We start from the raw sequence: 20,779 nt of genomic DNA on the forward strand, positions 1-20,779 counted from the left end.
TCCCAGGTTCAATCCCTGGTGTTTCCCTGCGAAATACCGTTGACAATACTGAGTGAGATGGACCAACGATCTGACTTGGTATAAGTTAGCTTTCTATGGTCCTGTGAGATTTTTTTTTAAACCCACAAACATTCTGGCACATCACACCTGTGGCTGGTAGTGGCTACAAAGGGTTGTTTTAAACTAACTTTTATTTAGAGTAGACCCATTCAAGTTAATGGCCGTGAAAAACTTAGCTCCACTAATTTCAGTGGGCCTACTCTGAGTGGCGCTGTGGTCTAAACCACAGAGCCTAGGGCTTGCCGATCAGAAGGTCAGCGGTTCGAATCCCCGCGATGGGGTGAGCTCCCGTTGCTCGGTCCCAGCTCTGCCACCCTAGCAGTTCGAAACCATGTCAAAGTGCAAGTAGATAAATAGGTACCGCTCTGGCAGGAAGGTAAACAGCGTTTCTGTGCACTGCTCAGGTTCGCCAGAAGCGTCTTAGTCATGCTGGCCACATGACCCGGAACCTGTACGCCGGCTCCCTTGGCCAGTAAAGCAAGATGAGTGCCACAACCCCAGAGTCGTCCACGACTGGACCTAACGGTCAGGGGTCCCTTTACCTTTACCTTTACTCTGAGTAAAGGTTAGTTGAAGTCATCCTTAAGAAAGGAGTGCTGAAGGGAGAAAGGGCAAGAAGTTTACAATGTTGGAACAGTGCTGGATAAAAACTGGTGGATCAACGTAGCCTTGAGAAAAATGGTAGTGCCAAAACAGGCTTGAGCTTTAGTATGGCTTGCTTATATAATTTTTTTATCACTGGACTTAATTTTTTGATAGATGCTCTTTGAATTCTTTCCTTTTTTTGCATCCTTTCTTGTCTGCTTGCATTTATTTTGACAAAGCCTGTGTTCCTCTTTGCTCTCATTTGGGTGTGATTTCCATTTTCCGAAGGAAGACTTCTTGCCTTTGATAACTTCTTTGGTTGTTCTCATTAACCATGTTCACACCCACTTGGATTTGGTTTCCTGTGATGCACATTTTATTCTTGGTATTAATATTTTATTGGAAAGGGTTCGATTGTAAAGAATTGTTTGTAAATACCCCCCCCCTCCTGAAAATAAGTTTTGAAGGGCTGGGGCAGGCATCCCCAAACTGCGGCCCTCCAGATGTTTTGGCCTACAACTCCCATGATCCCTAGCTAACAGGACCAGTGGTCGGGGAAGATGGGAATTATAGCCCAAAACATCTGGAGGGCCGAAGTTTGGGGATGCCTGGGTGGGGAATCCTCAGTAATGATGGGAATGGCTACAAAGGAGAAGTAACTAGAAAAAGTACGGTAGTTTCTGTCCACCGAAAGGCTGTTGACTTTACTAGGCTGCATAACATTTTTTACATAAGGTAGTGCCATTTTAGATGCATCCAATTGACACATAATCACCAATGTATGAGTCCTTTTGGACCCAGAAGAGGGTGGAAGGGGGGCATAATGGGGTGGGGCATACTTTTGTGTGCTCTGCCGACATATGGGGGCAGGGCGGGGTGGGAACAGAGCCCCTACATGAAATGGTCGCTGACCCTTCTCACCCAAGCCCTTTTGACCCTACCGCCCCCTGATTTTAGTGTCTCATTTTCATGGCTGCCAATTTTCCCACTGAGAATCAGTGTATCTCATTATTCTTCCCTTATTTGTTATGATATGCAAGAAGGGGGTCTCTTAATTGCTTTAATTTTTTAGCTTCAGATCTATAGAGAGTTGTATCTTGAAAAATGACTACCTGACTGGAGAGTTTAATATTCACTGTACCTGAGGCTGATTTACACAACCAGTTGAGGGCATCCTATTTGTATACAAGACTACCTCCACTGACAGGCACTGTGTTCAATCAACAAGAAAGTACTTTCATACACACATGTGATAAACAGATGTGTGAATGGCTCCTTAGGCAGAATCCCCTGACCACAGCACTGGGAAATGGGTTGTGAAGAACTTCTGCTCACTGCTTCTCTCTCTGTCTTTCTCTGCCAGCGGACCCTGTGGTACAGATTGAAGGCAACCCGCACTGCTGTTTCTTCAACTTCAGCCCCAAGATCATGTTCACCAAGGTAGTAAAGGCACAGCTGTGGGTGTACCTGCGGCCTGTTCAGCATACCTCCACGGTCTACCTACAGATCCTGCGTCTCAAACCAGTGACGGAGGATGGGAGCCGCCATATTCGTATCCGCTCACTCAAGATTGACCTGAATTCCCGCATTGGCCACTGGCAGAGCATTGACTTCAAGCATGTACTGCAGAACTGGTTCAAGCAGCCTCAGAACAACTGGGGTATCGAGATCAACGCTTTTGATCCCAATGGCAATGACCTGGCCGTCACCTCTCTTGGGCCTGGTGCTGAAGGCCTGGTGGGTAAATAGGAGCACCACTTTTCTTCTCTCTCCATCCTAGCCCCTAACGTAGAGCTGGAGGCCAAAGAAATACATTTCCCACAAAGCTCACCCAAGCTGCAGGTGTTTGCTGACGTCAGGAACTGAAAAACATGCCTCAGTTCCCTGTTGTAGCATTACAGTAAGCTGTGCTGAAGTGAAAGATTAGTAGAAGAAGCAGTCTTTCAGAACTAGTGATGGCCCCAGTGCCCCTGATTCACTGTTTTGTTGCAAACGTACAGGGCTACCAGTGAGCTACATGTTGGGAAGCTGTACTGGGAGAAAGGAAGTGCTTTCCCTTCCATACCTATTGGTTTGTCCTCTTGGTTGTAACTCCTCCTGCCTCCTACAAGTTCATTGAGGGCTGTAATACTATTGTACTGCACGTAGGGTAGGGATGTGCTTGCATGCCAAATCATAGTATTAAGTCTTACTTGCGAGCATCTCTCACTCACTTAGCTGGTCTTTAAATAAACAGCAAAATTGTTGTACGTTTTGATATTACTGGCCTCCACTTGTGTAAATAGCCCACCAACAGGTCTGGAATAACCATGTTAAGGTAACTTGCACAACTCTCACTGCTCTCCAACAGATAAAGCCACCATCTACCTTCTGTACTTCACAAAGGCTGAACATTATGTAACTTAAGACAGCTGAATTCCTATTTATGCTAGCTCTGAAGTCTCACTAACACTCAGATCACCTCCTGTAAAATATCCAGAATTCAGCAAAATATTTGTTATTGGCAGGATATCACATTTTGAAGTGGCATCTTAATTCACTGATTTTCTGAAGGAGATTGCATGTTACAGATTATTGGATACATACATTCCATGATTCAATCTTACTCTGTTAGCCTTAAGCTAGTCTTCCATGTAAACAGATGCTTAGTCATTTACTGAGATTCAAATAACGTTCAAGGTTGGTTTTTTTTCATTTTTCCTTCATAAAAATATATCCATATAACTTCTTCGTTTATTTTCCCCTTCCCCTTTTATTATCTTTAATCTCTTACTTGTCCCTTGAAGCTTATTCTGTTAAGTATAATTACTCTGCTAAAACACTCCTGATTAACTGAAACTTTGCTATATGCAGATGGTTTGTAATAAAAATACAAAGGGGGGGGGAAATCACATAAAGACATGCACATATTCCTTATGGAGCTCCCTTTATTTCACATCATCACCCACTACCTACAAATTGATCTCTTGGTCTCTCTTGTCAGATTGTGCACCTCATTTTTTTTTCTGGCAGTAGGTGATGGGTCAGCAGCCGATATATTGCATTCTCTCTTGTTGACTTTTTTCTTAAAAAGGAAAGTACGCACACACACACACACACACACACACACAGAGAGCGAGAGAGAGAGAGAGCTGCATGTGGTCTAGCCTGTGCCTGGCTTTCTAAAGGGGAAAAGCAATACTCTAGGCTCCTACTGGGAATTGGATAAATTACTGTACGCTGTGATAAGTATTGTTAGGATTGGAGAAAAGATGGCTTGTCTTGGAAGGACAGATAAGGACTCGAGCTGGACAGAGCTGGGATATGGCTAGGGAAGATAAATATATGGTTTTAAAAGATATACAGAGCAAGAGGACAGATGGGGCTGGAAAGATGGGTTGTGGGTTGATAATTAATGGAAATGGTGGGTTGATAATTAATGGAAATTAATGGAAATGGTGCTTCAAAACTATCCTTGTGAGCTGGGCTTCTGCTATGGGGCTAGTTATCTCTGTCTCTGTGATGTGGGTAAATAGACATTGCACATAAACACGCAACTCTTTTGTTTTCTCCCTTCCATTCCCACCCCCAGCACCCTTTCATGGAGCTACGCGTGCTGGAGAACAACAAACGGTCCCGGAGGAACCTGGGACTGGACTGTGATGAGCACTCAACTGAGTCCCGTTGCTGCCGCTACCCACTGACTGTTGATTTTGAGGCCTTCGGCTGGGATTGGATTATCGCCCCCAAGCGGTACAAAGCCAACTATTGTTCAGGCCAGTGCGAGTATATGTTCATGCAGAAATATCCTCATACCCATCTGGTGCAGCAGGCCAATCCCCGGGGCTCAGCAGGGCCTTGCTGCACACCCACCAAGATGTCCCCCATCAACATGCTGTACTTCAATGACAAACAGCAGATAATCTATGGCAAAATCCCTGGCATGGTTGTTGACAGGTGTGGATGCTCTTAAACCTTCTGCCTGTCCTGTCACTCCTTTCTCATGATCCCCCTGGATTCCTGCTTCGATGATGCATCCTGACACTGATGAATCCATTCCTGATCATTTTAAAACATTTCCGAAGAGAAAATAATTGTGGGGAAAGAACAAGATGGATAGAATTGTAATGAAAATCTCTGAAGTGACATCATGCACTGTGCAATAATCAAAACAGACGTCACGTTACTGGAGAGTGAATGAGTTGGCTTGGATCAATACTTTCCTCGCTGAGGCAGATCTGAAATGACCTCTTCTCTTCCAAAACCCTTTGTTTGACCCATCATTGCTCAAGCTTTACTTTTACTGGTATTGTTTTTCTTCCCAACCCCCCTTTCTCTCTCAGTTTGAGAGTAAAATGATTACAAAGTGGGAAAAGTTCATCAGAAAGAGAGAGGCTCTTCAACCCGTTTACAAACAGTGAAAGCTTCCTAGATTGTGATTGTTAAGTTAAATAAAATGTTGTATGGAGCTATAGAGATAAAGAGGGAAAAAGAGGTAAATATTTTGTATTAAGATGAAGAAAGACAGAGAAAGGGACCAGCCAGCTTGGGGAATATTTGGCATTTTTGGGGGGTGGGTGGGAGGGTGAATATGATGTGGGACTTTGAGGGTTGCTGAACCTGCCTGCCTTTTGTGAGACAGACTCCCTTAAAAGATAGGAGACGCCGAAGAAACGGAAAATAGAGTCCACTTGCAATGTTCTTCTGTGATGCATAGTTCCAAGGTGATGAAGTAGAAGTGTAGTCCGTAGACTTAGATGGGTTTTGGAGGAGCTGTCCAATCGGAGAAAAAATCTAATTCCATCTGCCTTGGGTGTAAGTCCACCTCCTTAGCTTCAGTATCCCTCATGCAGACTGACACTATCCACTTCAAAGTTGATATCCTTCAGTGTTGGTGTCCTTAGGAAACTGTAAACTCAACTCATTGAATTTGAAGTTGCTGTTAGCTTAACATGTACTTAACCTAAGTTCATCTTCGAAGTAGTGGAGAAAAGATTATTGTTCATGTGAGGACAAAGGATTTATGTCCCCTTTTACTCCTCTGGCATAATTTGACTTATACCACCGAGGGTTTTCACTTGCAGGGTAGGAGTCTGTCAAAGATGCAGTAGAGGAGAAATATTTCATTTATTTATTGAATCATTCTTTGCATTGGAGCTTCCCTTTAAAGCATAACCTTTGTCTAATGTTTCAGTGATGAAGGCCCCCCCCCCCACTTCATGTATATATAGGACTAATGGTTTTCTTTGCTGACTGAACTAGACACACAAATATGCTTTGGCTACTTGCAAGAATTGTTTCTAATGGCTAGAGCAGGAATGGGGAGCATGTGTCCCTCCAAGATGATGTTGGGCCACCACTCCTATCATCCTTGACAATTGGTCATGTCAGCTGAGGTTGATAGGATGTGAAGTCTAATAGCATCTTAAGGACCGCAAGTTCCCAATCTCTGGGAAAAATGGCTTGTTGATGCTAGGCAGTTCTTAATAACACAGCAGTCTTTGAATGGTCGCATGAGTGAGTTGCTGTGTCTGGCCCCTTTTCACCCTTCACTGTTGTATCAATGCTCTTTTTATTTTAAAATGCACTTATGTAGATCCTTAACCTGTCTATAGCCTTTCATGAAACTACAGTGTGACCTTCCTTTCCCCTAAACAAGAAACACAGTGCAATTCTGCTTCCTACTATTTGAGGCAACAAAGCCCAAGATAACATAGGGAAATTATACATTAACTCATAAAAAGAGATGCAATGGTCTCCAATTATTTTTATGCCACAGAATGTATTTAATCCAGAGTTGGTGTTACTTTTTTTCAATAGTATGTTGAAACTCAGATGGGAGATAATTGCTCTTCAGATGATGAAACACTGGCCAAACAATGGCCATTTAGCAAATGCCATATTTGAGCTTGATTTCTAGGTTTAGAAACTGGCATAGAAGGGTCAGATAGAATGCCTGCTGGAGCCTCTACACTGATGTCCCCAGACAGATGTAAGTTACCTGATAATGCCAAATTGGTTGTAGATATTGTCACTGGCCTCCTTCTAGTCGACAGCCTTGGGAAGATGTTGGGTTATAATGGATTTCATATCCATGGCTTACGATTCTTAGAATCAAAGGAGGATATAAAAGTTTAAATAGGAGCAGCTCTTAGGGGAGTATAAGGTCTTGGTAATTGTGGTGTTACCTATAATGGCTCTAAATGTGGAGTCAAGGTATTGATTCCAGTGTGGATTTTCAGTCCAAGTGACTAATGCTGCACAGCAATCTGGAACCAAAAGAGCAGCCCATTAGTTAGTGGTTCACATCCTATGTGAATTAGAAATCGTTGCTGTTTGAGTGTCACCACAATTCAACCATTCCCTGTAAATTTTCCATCTGTGATGGGACAAAAGTTTGAATCTAGTCTGTTGGGGGGGGACTCACTTGTTCAATTAAGCAGCCAAATTATAGACTGAAGGAGCCATTGAAATATTGTTCTCAAAAGCTGAAGCACTTAGGCAGATGAAATGGCATATATAGTGAACTCTGCTTCTTGCAGAAGTATTTCTGGATTCAAATAGGGAAAATGTTAGTTGTAGGAAAGCTCTTATAGTGAATAGGTGGCCCAGGTTATTTATGGCATTTGGAAAGTAGACTTATTTGTGAGATCAAAGTATGAATTCTATTCTATTCATGCAAGAGTTTGCTTCTGCAGGCTGTTCATAATTTCTCCAATAAATCTGAGGTGCAGAATTTGCAGTTGCTTAATGAAGGAAGGGGAAAGAGCAAATGAGAATTCTCTCTCTGAAGAAGACAATGCCTTATTGCGCCAAACTGGAACAGTCAGGCTCAGACTACTCATACCATTGTGGCGTCTTTACTTCCCTTCTGCTATTTTCATGACAGTATGAAATCAGAATCCCTGTTTCTCCAGAGTTCAGCTGTTCCTGCTGCTTTACGGCTTGTTTCTCCACTTCTCTGCTTGGGCTGTCTAGCGAGCTGCTGTGTGGCATGATGCAACCCTTCAGAAATTTCTGTCATGGGTCTGGAACCTGGGTGTGGGGGTGATGGACTGGAGGGGAGTCTGTAGCAGACCCTGGAGCCAAGTGTTTGTTCAAATTTTTTAGCAAGACTCTTTTGAGCCAACCATCAACTTGTTTGCCAGAATTACAGCTGTTCTGTTGCATGAAAGCAGCTAAACTATGTCACTCGACTTCTCCTGAAGTTGCTTTTTCACAGATATACCGATTATGGATGTGATGGATAAAGAATCAGATTAGACCACCAGGAACTAATTCACCCTACAGATTACCACCTTTCCAAATCTAGCACTTATTGTATTAAAGAAGCTGTGTACATCACCACCCAGTTAAATTCTTGTATGGACAAATTTTGGTCCTTTTGTAGGTCGATACATACTCTGGAATCTTTGCCTTCCTGATCTGAAGTTACAGGGTACCAGAATGTTGGGCAAACTTTGAATGAAGGCTTGGATGAAGGTACATAGGATGAGATGCTGTGGAAAATCTTAACTCCCTACCCTGCCTCTACCCTGTTGCTAGGGAGTTCAATGCTGCCCTAGCTAAGCAAAATCTTAGCACTTCTCATGGGTTTAAACCCTAAAATCCAAAAAAAGGGAACAGTCCCTTGCTCAAGGTTGCACAGAGATCAGCTCTTTTTTTTGCGCTACACTGCCCCCTCTAGCACTTATAGACTGAAGCGCTTCACTCTTTTTCAAAGCACTCATACTTACCTTTTCATATGCTAAGTTACAGTAACTTATTAACCACATTGTGCAAATGAACTAGCTAGCTTAAGTATATACAGGACAGCAGCAGCTCTGCAGATGGAAGCCCATGACTGGATTTAAGCCAGGAATCCTTCGTTCCTCAATGGTTTGGGGTCACCTGGATTCTTTCAGGTGACTCCAAAGCATTTAAGTTCTCAATATGCTGTATTTGTTACCTTAATTTCCTTTTTCTGCAGCTTGTATTTTGGGTGGATCGTTAGATTAAAAAAAACAGAAACTAAATTATAGTTTCCTTCATAGTGTGCCACCAAGCATCACAAAAGAGAATATCAGAAATATGAAGGGCATATCTTGCTAGTTTCATATTAAGTAAAATATATTTAGAATAAAAAGCTGAGGGAAGGGAAGTGTACTTACTACTGATATATGATACACACATGTATAACACTGGCTTTGATAAAGAACTATGGGTTTGAGAAACTCGGTATTACTTTTTGAATAGACCCGACTATATGACTCCTGCCTATATGGCTATATGACTATATGGCTATATGACTATATGGCGCAGGGAGCGGTAAGGGTAAACAACCGGAAGAGCGAGCCCCGTCGATGCAAACCAACTTGAGCTCCTCCAGGTATTCCCGAAGAGGTCGTGGCATGGCCCTAGCCCTGCCCCAGGCTTTGGACAAGATCTACACCCCCAGATTCCTTTAACGGAATACCCTTAAGCTTGAAGGGGCAGGTGATGGCCACACCTCCCCCCAATCATAAGGTCTCCCAATGCCAAACCACAAAAACCTTACAAAGTTGTGACGATTGCTACGAGGTAGGCAAAAACCAAATGGACCATGCCAATTTGCCAAGTGGAAAAATTCCTACCAGGCCCCTCAACGGCGACCAACCGAAGTCCATAGCAAGGCCCGTTAAGAAAATCTGCAAGTAGGCAGGGAGGGTGGGAGATTGAGGAAGCGAGCCGAGAGAAAGCTCTCCGGCTCACTCCTCCACTTAAATGGGTCCCGGCCATGCCCGCCCAGCCAGTGGATTGGCTGGCTGGTCGTTGACGTGGCCGGGATCCTCCGCGCAACGCGGGGCTTCATCACCCGCCCCGGAGGAGAGTGGGTAGCCACGTGGCCACCTGCAACTCCTCCCCACGGTTAAGTGGAGCAGATCTATTCATACTTAGAAAGCAAAGGGGGTCTTGAACTGGTCTTACAGTGTACAGGAGGCAATTCTAGCTAGTATTCTGTTGCAACTCTTGTTTACCAGCCCCTTGCCTCTCTGCTTATGGAAGTATAAAAAGAAGTAGAACATGAGTTCGAATTCAGTTGCAGTGGCCACATCACTGGTTTTATGTCATGCATAAAACAGAGTTATGTGTTCTGTTACTGTTTTAGAAGGAATTGTGGTTGGAAGCTGAAAAGAGGGAAGTGTATAGGAGTGAGATTTCAGGTTAGCAGTTCATACTCTCAGACCGTTATATCTGGCACTATTCTATAAAAACAGAGTAGGAAGATAGTTCTGCAGTTTGTTTGAAAATCAATAAGCAGGCTTGAGTTTTGTTTCCGGGACTGAAATAAGAATGTTTGAATTGAAAAAGGAATTTGACAATAACATGCAGATGACTGTTAATCTGTGATAGGAAAAGCACAAATCAAGGTGATAATCCTCATTGCTGTGGCATATTACCTCACTCAGCTATCTAATATCTAGCAGATATTATTACACAAAATCTCCATTCAGAGAGGACCATCGCAACAAATGCTCCGCAAAAATGCTCCTTCCTAGAACCCAGTTTGAAATCTGCCAAGACCAGTCAGGGTTTATTTTGCTGTTATGTTATCAGATATTTAATTTTAATCTTGCTTTAAGAAGTTGTTCTTAGTTGAACTGCTATGGCACAGGGCCACATACTTTGCACTACACAACTCTTCCCTGTTGCGAGACGCAGAGGGGGGAAGTGTACGACAAAACAATTTTTCATTAAATATAATTTCCTGTTGGTGGCTTTGCTCAGCTGTAGGGGGTGGAGGGATATATACACATCATTGTGGAAAACTGAGATGATCATGGTCAAATTGGATCCCTAGGAGTTGGGCTTCTTCCAATGGGACATCTCCAAATGTCTATTTTTGAATGCAGTGTAGTTTTCCAAAAGACAGTTCAGTGCTGTGACTTGCTTGTATAGTCAGTAGAGAAACAGGATACATTTTAAAAACTTGTTATAACAGCAGACATTCAAAATGATTAGCAGAAAATAGCTGAAGTTTAGGGTTAACACAGAGTATGCAATTAATTGTATTGGGATGGAATCACTGTATTGGGATATGCCTACAAGTAGCTCATTAAATGCATTTGTACATCACAGAGACTATGGTCAGAAGGGATTGCTGGGGGAATGGCTGATAACTGGAGAACATTTTCTTCATAACCTCTCTATTATTATTTTTTACCAAGGCCAGTTCATTGTGTTTTGGTTAATGTGTACCTCATTAATCTAGAGCAGACATAGGGGCCCGAGGGCCCTCCACATATAGTTGGATTCCTGGTTCTTATTAGCCCCAGCAAGCATGGTTAATGGTCAAGGATGATGGGAGTTGTAGTCCATTAACACCTGGGGGCCAAAGGCTCCCCATTCCTGATAAAAGAGTATCTGGTTACTGAAGAAAACTTAAGAGTGATGGAGAATCTATTCCTGAATCTCACATGTGGAGGTAAAAGTCCCAGTAGAACAAATGCCTTTAAGGATTGTTTTGAGAGGCATGCAACATGATCCCATGAACGCTTATTCAGAAATAAGCCCTGCTATGTTCAGCAATACTTACCTTGGGGTAAGTGCGCTTAGGACTGCAATGATACAGTCCATTTTACTGTTCTTTTCCTGTTAAACATTAATGTAGCCTATCCATTAAGTACGGTACACAAAATACGTAGATGGGGAGGTCTCACCTGAAACATGGATGCTTTCTTTCTGGGATTTGGGTGGTTTGATTCCCCACCCTACCCTTCTACTGCCCAATGGTGCTAAACTAGAAAGATAATTCCAATTCACCTGCTACTAGCGGCTCCTTTGATGGGATAGTATTTTGCTTTGGGTAATTTGACTCACAAAAGGCAAACAGGCATGGCTATTTTTGGATGTATGCATGTAAATATCAGTCCTACAAGTATATTATTATTATTAACTTTTTTGTTGATGTTACTGTGCATAAATGTCATAGGGGTGTATGAGTGTGCGTGTGTGTGTGTGTGTGTGCATGTGAGCGCATGTGCCTGTGGGTATGAAATGAAGAAATGAGTTTGAGGATGACAGTGACACAGGCAAAGTATTTTTTAAATCACATGACCAAAAGGCCATTCACTGGTTAAGATTGTTTTTGTTTGTTTGTTTTGATCACATGACCAAACACAGCACTTGAACAACAAAATAAAAATGTAAAAATATATAAAAAAATTAAAATATAAAAAAATAAGAGTTCAGAGCTTTTCACTCCAGTCCTGCATGTGGGACATGCATAGCTGTCATCTCAGCCTTTCCAGATGGAAACCCATTGGCTGTCTTGAGACTGGCTGCCGATGAGGGGAAACTGGGATTCTGAGAGGAAAGCTAATGCCACTATAGCATGCATCGTGCCATATAGTCATTTTAGTTTCCCCAAACGGTGCAAGTTGGTTTTAGGTCCATGGCTGGTGTTAATCAACAGGGACTTCTGTTGTATTTGGGCAGTGTGTGTCCCATTCACACCTATCCACCAACATCTTGAATGGCTGCCTTTCTCTACAAAAGGGATACCAGTTCACTTTGGAAGCAAGAGGCCATCCTATCAGGACATTTGAGGAGGCCTCAGAGACTTTGCAGGAGTGAAGCAAAGCGCCTGGACTTAAAAAAGCTGAATGTTCACTGTAAAAATTGTCTGTATTGAAAGACTGCTTTGGGCTAAGGTACCATTTGCACTATAGAAGGTTAAAGAAAATTTAAAGAGACTAGGATGGGCTTTCCCTTTTGTGACACACCCTAGAGCTCAAGAAGAGATACTTTTATGTCTGTGCTTTCTCTTTTTGTAATGGCTGTGTGTGAAGATTAGTGCATATGAATCTTGGTGTTGAATCCTTTCCTGCCGAAGGCAATACACTGCGTAGTTCTGCAATCTCAGCAACCACACATTGTTATATCTGACTTCCAAGCCACAAAGTGTCTTGTTACTGCCATGCTACTGAATACAATTCTCATAGGGCAAACTAACTCACTAGCTGATTTCTCAGTGAAATAAACACCTACTGGCCATTTATGTACTTCTTGCTATCAAATCTTTTTGAAGATCTTTAATAGTTTAGAATTAGTCAACCAATGTCCAGCTAGCTTTAGTTTCCCCCAAGTTGTCATGGACGAGGGAGAAGAGCCCATGCCAAATATTTAGTCTGGGAGAAAGGCTTTTAGCACAATTACAGATTGTGCCTCATTTATGGGGAAAAGAGGAGTCCTAGAAAGACAGTTTTTTTGCTGTTGCCTGTGAGTCAAGAATGTGTCAGCAGGAGAATGGATGGCATAATACTTAGGACTAAAGGGCTTGCTCTTAAAACTATTTAACTCTTCTGTAAGCTTCAGCACCAATTTTGGTGTAACTTTGAGGCAAATTAGCTTTATCTCTGTATCATCTGTGGAACAGGGATATCTTTTATACCAGTAGTATGAGACTTAATTACAGAATCCAGAAATGCAGAAAATGTAAAGGCACAGAAATGACTGACAGTTACTCTAAGTGGGGTGGGGTGTGTAGTGGTGGATTTTTTTATATTAAAAAAAAACCTATGTTAGCTTTAGGCTGACATAGGTGGGGAGAACCTGATTATTGGGCCTCTCAGAAGAGAATGAAGAGGACCTAGTAGACTCAAACCTAGTAGACTCAAATTCACCCCAGCCCCATCTCCACTCCGCAATGTCGATGCAGCATTCCATGGGCATGATGAGGGCCCCCACTGCTGAAGCAATCTGCCTACAAGCAGCGTGCTTCTTTGCTGATAGAGAGGCACCTCTGCCCAATCCTAACCCCTCCAGCCAGTGGATCTGAGTGTTAGGACTACTCTGTAATTTTTTCGGCACAGTGGTACCTTGGTTTAAGAACAGCTTAGTTTATGAACAACTTGGATTAAGAACGCGGCAAACCTGGAAGTAGGTGTTTTGGTTTGTGAACTTTGCCTTGGAAGAAGAACATGTTTCACTTCCTGTTGAGCGTGTTCCATTTGTAAATTGAGTCCCCCACTGCTATGGGAAAGCACGCTTTGGTTTAAGAACGGACTTCTGGAACGGATTAAGTTCGTAAACCAAGGTACCACTGTAGCTATTTATTGAAAAAAGAAACCAATCTAATTCTGCTGGCATTTTGCTGCCTTCAAATATCATGCCATATCATACCCTATTTTTGATGCTGTTGACAACAATTTTTTTAGATGGTTTCATTTCCATTTATCAAATCAACAGTTATGGTCTGTTTCACTTAACAAATTTAGAGTTGAACAAGCTCTTAGATGTTCACTTTGCCAAAAATCCACCATTGCACATATTTTCTAATCTCTCCTGCCCCATAGGGGTTACTGACTGACTGAAAACATAAATATAAATTAAGATGGCACTCATTTATGAGGAACTGGGGTCAGAACAACTGGATCTTGTAACAGCTGTTATTTCACATACATCTTAGAAAAAGAAAAGTAGAGGAAAGCAAAACACAAATAAGGATTGCCTTGGCTATATTTCTCTTCTGTGTTGTATAAACTAAATTTGTTCTGTAACTGGCTTTAGTCTGTCCAGTATATCATAACCATTGCTTCTGTTCCAATTTCCCTTTGTCCTTTTTTAGATTTTTTTGTACAATAAATATATATAGCAAAAAAACATTTTCATCTTTTAATGTACTGACAGAGTTTTAAATTTTAAACAGTTTATAGCTCAAGAATCCCTGTATTTGAGTTTCCAGCAAAGCCATTGTGTACAATTTGAGGCTGAGTTATTATACTTTGGGATATCTTTGGTTCTATTCCAAAGAAGGAAAATATTAGAATAGAAAGTTTGCACACATGTGCAAGGATGGAACTGTGCATCCCGGTTCCCAGAACCATATGTGACCATACAATTATATTTCCCCTGGAGAGTTGATGTCAATATGATGCTTGAATCAGTTACAAGAAGATATATCGGTAGCTACAAGGATGCTAGAAGGCAACACACCTTATTTTGAAACCTTCATTATTCCATATTCCATATTCCTGGCAATTTTACATCTTGCTCCCTTTCACTAACTTGTTTCTCCCCATTAAGTTTTTTTAACAGTAAGAAACAAAGAGTCCAAAGGTCTTGGCTCTCGGTTTCCCTTGTTTACTCTCCAGCACCATCTTACTGGGCACCATACCATTCATATTGCTGGAGCAATCAGATTATGCTAAAGCAAGCTTGGGGTGAGAACATAGGGGACCTAACCTTATTTTTAAAAACAGCCTTATGATTCCTACCCCCTAGCGAATTCTTGGACAGGATCAGAAAAATGTTCCCTAATGCCTCTCATTTTTTTTCTTACATGCCCTAACACTGAATCATCAAACTATATAACTGAGAAATATTCCAAAGCAGCCTTTTGCAATTGTTTCCTCCTATTCCTTGTTCCCAGATTAAGGCTGCAATCCTGAACACACTTATGACAAAAACACAACAGGACATTTCCAAGTAAACATGCACAGGATTGCATTGTGAGAGAGAAAGGAACTCTGATCACATTAAAGCTGGAGGGAGGATGGAAATAAGAGTTTCTCGTTTTTGTTTATAAGCTCTAAAAGAAAAACCCCCTGAGGATTGGAAGTTTTGATTCTCTAGGTTAGGCATCCCCAAACTTCGGCCCTCCAGATGTTTTGGACTACAATTCCCATCTTCCCCGACCACTGGTCCTGTTAGCTAGGGATCATGGGGGTTCTAGGCCAAAACATCTGGAGGGCCGCAGTTTGGGGATGCCTGCTCTAGGTCATCCTTCCCTAATGTGCTCTCCTGATGGCTTGGACTACAACCACCGGTATCCAGTAGTCTGGAATCAAAAGAGCTGTATGCCAAAACATCCAGACCAGAGGACACCACATTGGGGAAGGCTGTCCAGAAAAAAACCCCTAATACTAACCTACCATTATATATGGCATGTGTCACAAAAATCAAAATGGCTTAATGCCTTATTAAAATAATATTCTAATATCATTTAGCCTATGACTATTATTATTTTTAGATTTACCTTGCATCCATTCTACAGCTCTAAATCATATACTCTAGTACTGAGCAATGAGCTATACACAGGCTGTCATGCACAAGGATTGCTGTGCATGGGCCTGCTGGACAGATGGTGGTGTCAAACTCTGAGAGTGTGCTGATCACCTGCTGGGAGAGAAAAGGGGAGCTGACTTCAGTCCATTTCCCTGTACAAATGGATGATTGTCAAGGCTGTCAGCTCTAAGAGTGGCAATCAAGGTTATGTGCAGCCCTAAGTAGTGGGTTGTGCACAAGAGATGCAATCCAAAAAAGGATGCTGGGGAAAGCCTGTATTTATATGCAGATTATCCTTGCTGGCACCAGCTGTTTAATACGATCACTATTATAAGTGATTTAAGGTGTTTAATACAACCACTAAGTGATTTAAGGCAGTCACCTTTGGAAATGTTTCTACCACCCTAGCATGTAAATTTATTGATGGTAAATTGCTCCATTGATGAGATTTAGTTAGCGGTAATTCATCTAGCATCATTTTCTCATGTTTTGTGACAAACACTGAAACTTGGGAAAGAGCAGCAGCAATTCATTTAGTTCTCTCATCCAAGTTGTGGAGATGGTTAGAATGTCAGCAAGTCCACCCTTCCTTTCTTCCCACAGAATGTACAATAGCTAATAAGCCATCACTTTTTCATGGAGAATGCACAACCAGACCCCAAAATAATCAAGTCCAGCATTCTAGACAGGGACAGCACAGGCCAAGCTAAAGCAAGAATTATTAATAAAACCCAGGGTTGCAGCTGCTCTTAGAACTAAGAAAACAGAGCGTAGTGCTCCCAAGAAAGACAGACACTGAGAAGTTCAATTTGAAATGGAAGATGGGCATTCCAGTTGCTGACCTGGTGCCATCTCATAAAGAACCAGACAACATTGCCAAAATGAGGGGGGGGGAATATAAAAATAATTAAACAGCTCTCCCAAATAGCCCTTAATGCTTCGCACCCAAAGTCACTACAGATCATGTCAGCATTAACTTCTCCTTCCCATTCATTTTGATCCAGTCTGTGTAACCCAAAAGGGAAGGTACCAGGACAAAAATAACTCCCCCCCAAATGCCTTTCAAATACCTTTCAAGGTGACATTTGCATTATTCTTACTAGGCAAATGAACCTTTGCCTAACACCAACACTTTGCTGAACACAGGACTGAATAGAACTGCACTCTTCTGACTGTTCTGTCCAAATCAGAAAGATCCCAATCCAAGTCAAACAAAACATGTTCAGCAAGTGTGGTGGATTTATGTCCTTGTATGCGGAAACATATACATCTAATAATCACTGCCTTAGCCCTAATGCTACGTGATTCTTCACAATGGCATGCATAGAAGAAGGATGTATCCTATTTGGTACAATAATCCACACCATTCTTCTCTCCTACAGCATTTTTCATGGAGAATGCTCCAACTACCGCACAATTGCGCTCATTTCACACGCTAGCAAGGTTATGCTTAAAATTCTACAAGGCAGGCTTAGGCAGTATGTGGACCGAGAACTCCCAGAAGTGCAAGCTGGATTTCGAAAGGGCAGAGGAACCAGAGACCAAATAGCAAACATGCGCTGGATTATGGAGAAAGCTAGAGAGTTCCAGAAAAACGTCTACTTCTGCTTCATTGACTATGCAAAAGCCTTTGACTGTGTCGACCACAGCAAACTATGGCAAGTGCTTAAAGAAATGGGAGTGCCTGATCACCTCATCTGTCTCCTGAGAAATCTCTATGTGGGACAAGAAGCTACAGTTAGAACTGGATATGGAACAACTGATTGGTTCAAAATTGGGAAAGGAGTACGACAAGGTTGTATATTGTCTCCCTGCTTATTTAACTTATATGCAGAATTCATCATGCGAAAGGCTGGACTAGATGAATCCCAAGCCGGAATTAAGATTGCCGGAAGAAATATCAACAACCTCAGATATGCAGATGACACAACCTTGATGGCAGAAAGCGAGGAGGAATTAAAGAACCTTTTAATGAGGGTGAAAGAGGAGAGCGCAAAATATGGTCTGAAGCTCAACATCAAAAAAACCAAGATCATGGCCACTGGTCCCATCACCTCCTGGCAAATAGAAGGGGAAGAAATGGAGGCAGTGAGAGATTTTACTTTCTTGGGCTCCTTGATCACTGCAGATGGTGACAGCAGTCACGAAATTAAAAGACGCCTGCTTCTTGGGAGAAAAGCAATGACAAACCTAGACAGCATCTTAAAAAGCAGAGACATCACTTTGCCGACAAAGGTCCGTATAGTTAAAGCTATGGTTTTCCCAGTAGTGATGTATGGAAGTGAGAGCTGGACCATAAAGAAGGCTGATCGCCGAAGAATTGATGCTTTTGAATTATGGTGCTGGAGGAGACTCTTGAGAGTCCCATGGACTGCAAGAAGATCAAACCTATCCATTCTTAAGGAAATCAGCCCTGAGTGCTCCCTGGAAGGACAGATCGTGAAGCTGAGGCTCCAATACTTTGGCCACCTCATGAGAAGAGAAGAATCCTTGGAAAAGACCCTGATGTTGGGAAAGATTGAGGGCACTAGGAGAAGGGGACGACAGAGGACAAGATGGTTGGACAGTGTTCTCGAAGCTACGAACATGAGTTTGACCAAACTGCGGGAGGCAGTGCAAGACAGGAGTGCCTGGCGTGCTATGGTCCATGGGGTCACGAAGAGTCGGACACGACTAAACGACTAAACAACAACAACAACAGCATTTTACCTTTATCCCTGTAACCATGAAGGCATGGTCCTGGACAGAACTGTGCATGTCTGAGTGCTAGTAAAGCACTGATAATTTTACTTTTATTATTTATCTTTACTCATTTATTTATTTTATTTTAAGAATCCAGATTATACAAAGGAAATCAAATACTGTCCTGAAAGGCAGACTAGCAAACAAAAGTTATTCCATCTGTTTTGCTGTCCCAAAATTGTAAAAGCTGAGATTTACAACTGGCCAGAAGTGCTGCAGGAAACTGGATCATTGGATGTTGTTTTATGGAGCCCTCATTAGGAGGTGACAGGTATGCTGAGAATGTAAGAGCTAAATTACATTGCCCCAATCAGAGGAAGTGGTGTGAATATATACACACATGGACATGAAACCGATCAGAGCAACTCTAGCTTGCTGGCTACATGTGTTGTCTGGGTGAAAGGGCTTGGCGAACTGAAGTTGCTTGGTAAAACAGGATACAGGGAAGTAGTTGTGGCAGTTCAAGATAAGGAAGGCTCTGAAAACACAGGTTTATTTCATTAAGCACCTGTGTATGACCAAATAAATATGTGCCAAGCTCTAAGCAGCTCAAATCAGCCAACTTCATTAAGCTGACTCTTAGGTTTCCTCAAACAACTTAGCTCAAAATGCTTGCTCTTCCTCAATCAGATATTCTGGAGAGTCTTCCTCATGTGATATTTTGCATCCACAGAATTTCCAGGACACTTTAGAACACACATCCAAACCAATGTATACATCTACAGAGCCTTTCCAAAAGATATTCCACAGACATTAAATAACACTGCTAACACTAGTCCTCAGAGGAAGGAATTTCCAAGACAATCTCCATGTGAATTTTATAAATGTTCTTTCCAGCTGCAACATATAAATAATCCAGTACACAACATAGTACTAGCTCCTGTAAGTAATTGATTGATTCAAATATGTTTGTAGAGGATAAGTGCAAATTCACAGAGGACAGATCTATCTATGATTTATTACCCATGTGTTCAGAGATAACATTTTCTAATTACCAGATGCTGGGACAAGCAAACAATATATGCTATCGCCACCATGCCCTGCTTATGAATCTTCCTAAGGCAACTGCCTGACTACCACTGGAGTCAGAATGCTGAATATACAGGTCTTTCATCTGATCAAGTAAGGCAATGTTTAAGTTCTCGTGAACCACTAACATATGGACTCTTGGCAGCAACCTAGTCCATGCTTTCTTCGAGGCACCTTTTGTGCTTTTTCTGCAGTTTCCCCATATTCTCCTCAGTTATTAATGTATGTTAGATGTTGTACAAGTCCACTCCTAAAGGTTCACAAATCTTTTTTAAAAAAATATTTTTATTGAATTTTACATACAGAGAAAAAAAAAGAAAAAGAGAAAAATTTAAAAAGGAAATACAAAAATACAAAAAACAACAAATGACAATGCTATCACATCTTATTTCTTCAAACTTCTTCACTTCCCCTTCTTACAGTCCTTATTAATAATAAGGTAATAAAGGTAAAGAGAAGTATGAAGGGTAAATGATTAAAAAGAAGTTGTAAATTGGAAGAAAGAAGATAATCTTAGATTTGGAAACTGCAATAATTAGTGATTAATAAGGAACTCAAGAAGGGGAAATGAGGAAGTCTGAAATGTTTTGATTAGAAATCAGAAAATATGATTATGTATTATGTCTTTTTATTTTTATTTTGGGTTTTTTTCTCTCTCTATTTTTCCTTCACTCTTCTATATAAAATGAACAAGAATTATTTAAGAATAAGGTTATGAAATGGGAGATAAGATGTAAGCCTATGATTTCTAGTTAAGATTTGGAAATGGTAAGAGTTAATTATTAATAAGGTTCACAAATCTTAACAAAAACATTTTAAAAATCTACTAACTCTCCAATGTTTCATCCCTATCCTAAATTTTGTCTCTATTCCATTAGCTGTGTGCTTTTCTTCCTAACTCAAAAATGGAAACCTTTTATTTAAGATCTCACATACTTTTAAGGTGAATCTCTGTCAACTGCACTTGTATTTCACTGTGTGCAGCTTATTTGCCAGTGATTTCTTTATTGTAGGTAGGAAACAACTGGCTAAAGCTCTGCATTTCCTAAGAATTCAGCAGCTTGAAGGGCTGATAAAATGGGAACACCCTATTGGAATGTATTGTTATGTATTGTTAAGGGTGAGCGGCACACATGGACCCTGCAGATTCCATTGGAATTGATAAAAAAGGAGAATGGAGAAGATCTGTGGAGAAGAGGGAGAGGCAGAGGAATGACAAAGAAAGAGAAAGAGAAAAAGAGGGGTGGGGCACGTGTTCAGCTGGTATAGCTGTGGACAAACCAAAGAGACGTCAATGACTTCCTTTATTATTATTGAATGAAGAACAACCCTGGTCATGGGTGGCATGTAACCAAGG

At 41.5% G+C, this 20,779-nt stretch overlaps 1 protein-coding gene across 1 annotated transcript in view; it reads left to right on the plus strand.

Moving 5' to 3' along the window:
- Positions 1 to 10,511, plus strand: part of GDF11 (growth differentiation factor 11) — a 30,858-nt gene extending 20,347 nt beyond the window's left edge. The window contains exons 2-3 of the mRNA XM_035103919.2: positions 2,009 to 2,382; positions 4,217 to 10,511. Coding sequence (XP_034959810.1) covers positions 2,009 to 2,382; positions 4,217 to 4,597 — 755 coding nt within the window. The 3' untranslated portion in view covers positions 4,598 to 10,511. The remainder of the gene's footprint in view (positions 1 to 2,008; positions 2,383 to 4,216) is intronic.
- Positions 10,512 to 20,779: the final 10,268 nt, after the last annotated feature.

This window comes from Zootoca vivipara, chromosome 2 (assembly GCF_963506605.1).
Source record: "Zootoca vivipara chromosome 2, rZooViv1.1, whole genome shotgun sequence".
In the NCBI taxonomy this organism is placed as follows: domain Eukaryota; kingdom Metazoa; phylum Chordata; class Lepidosauria; order Squamata; family Lacertidae; genus Zootoca; species Zootoca vivipara.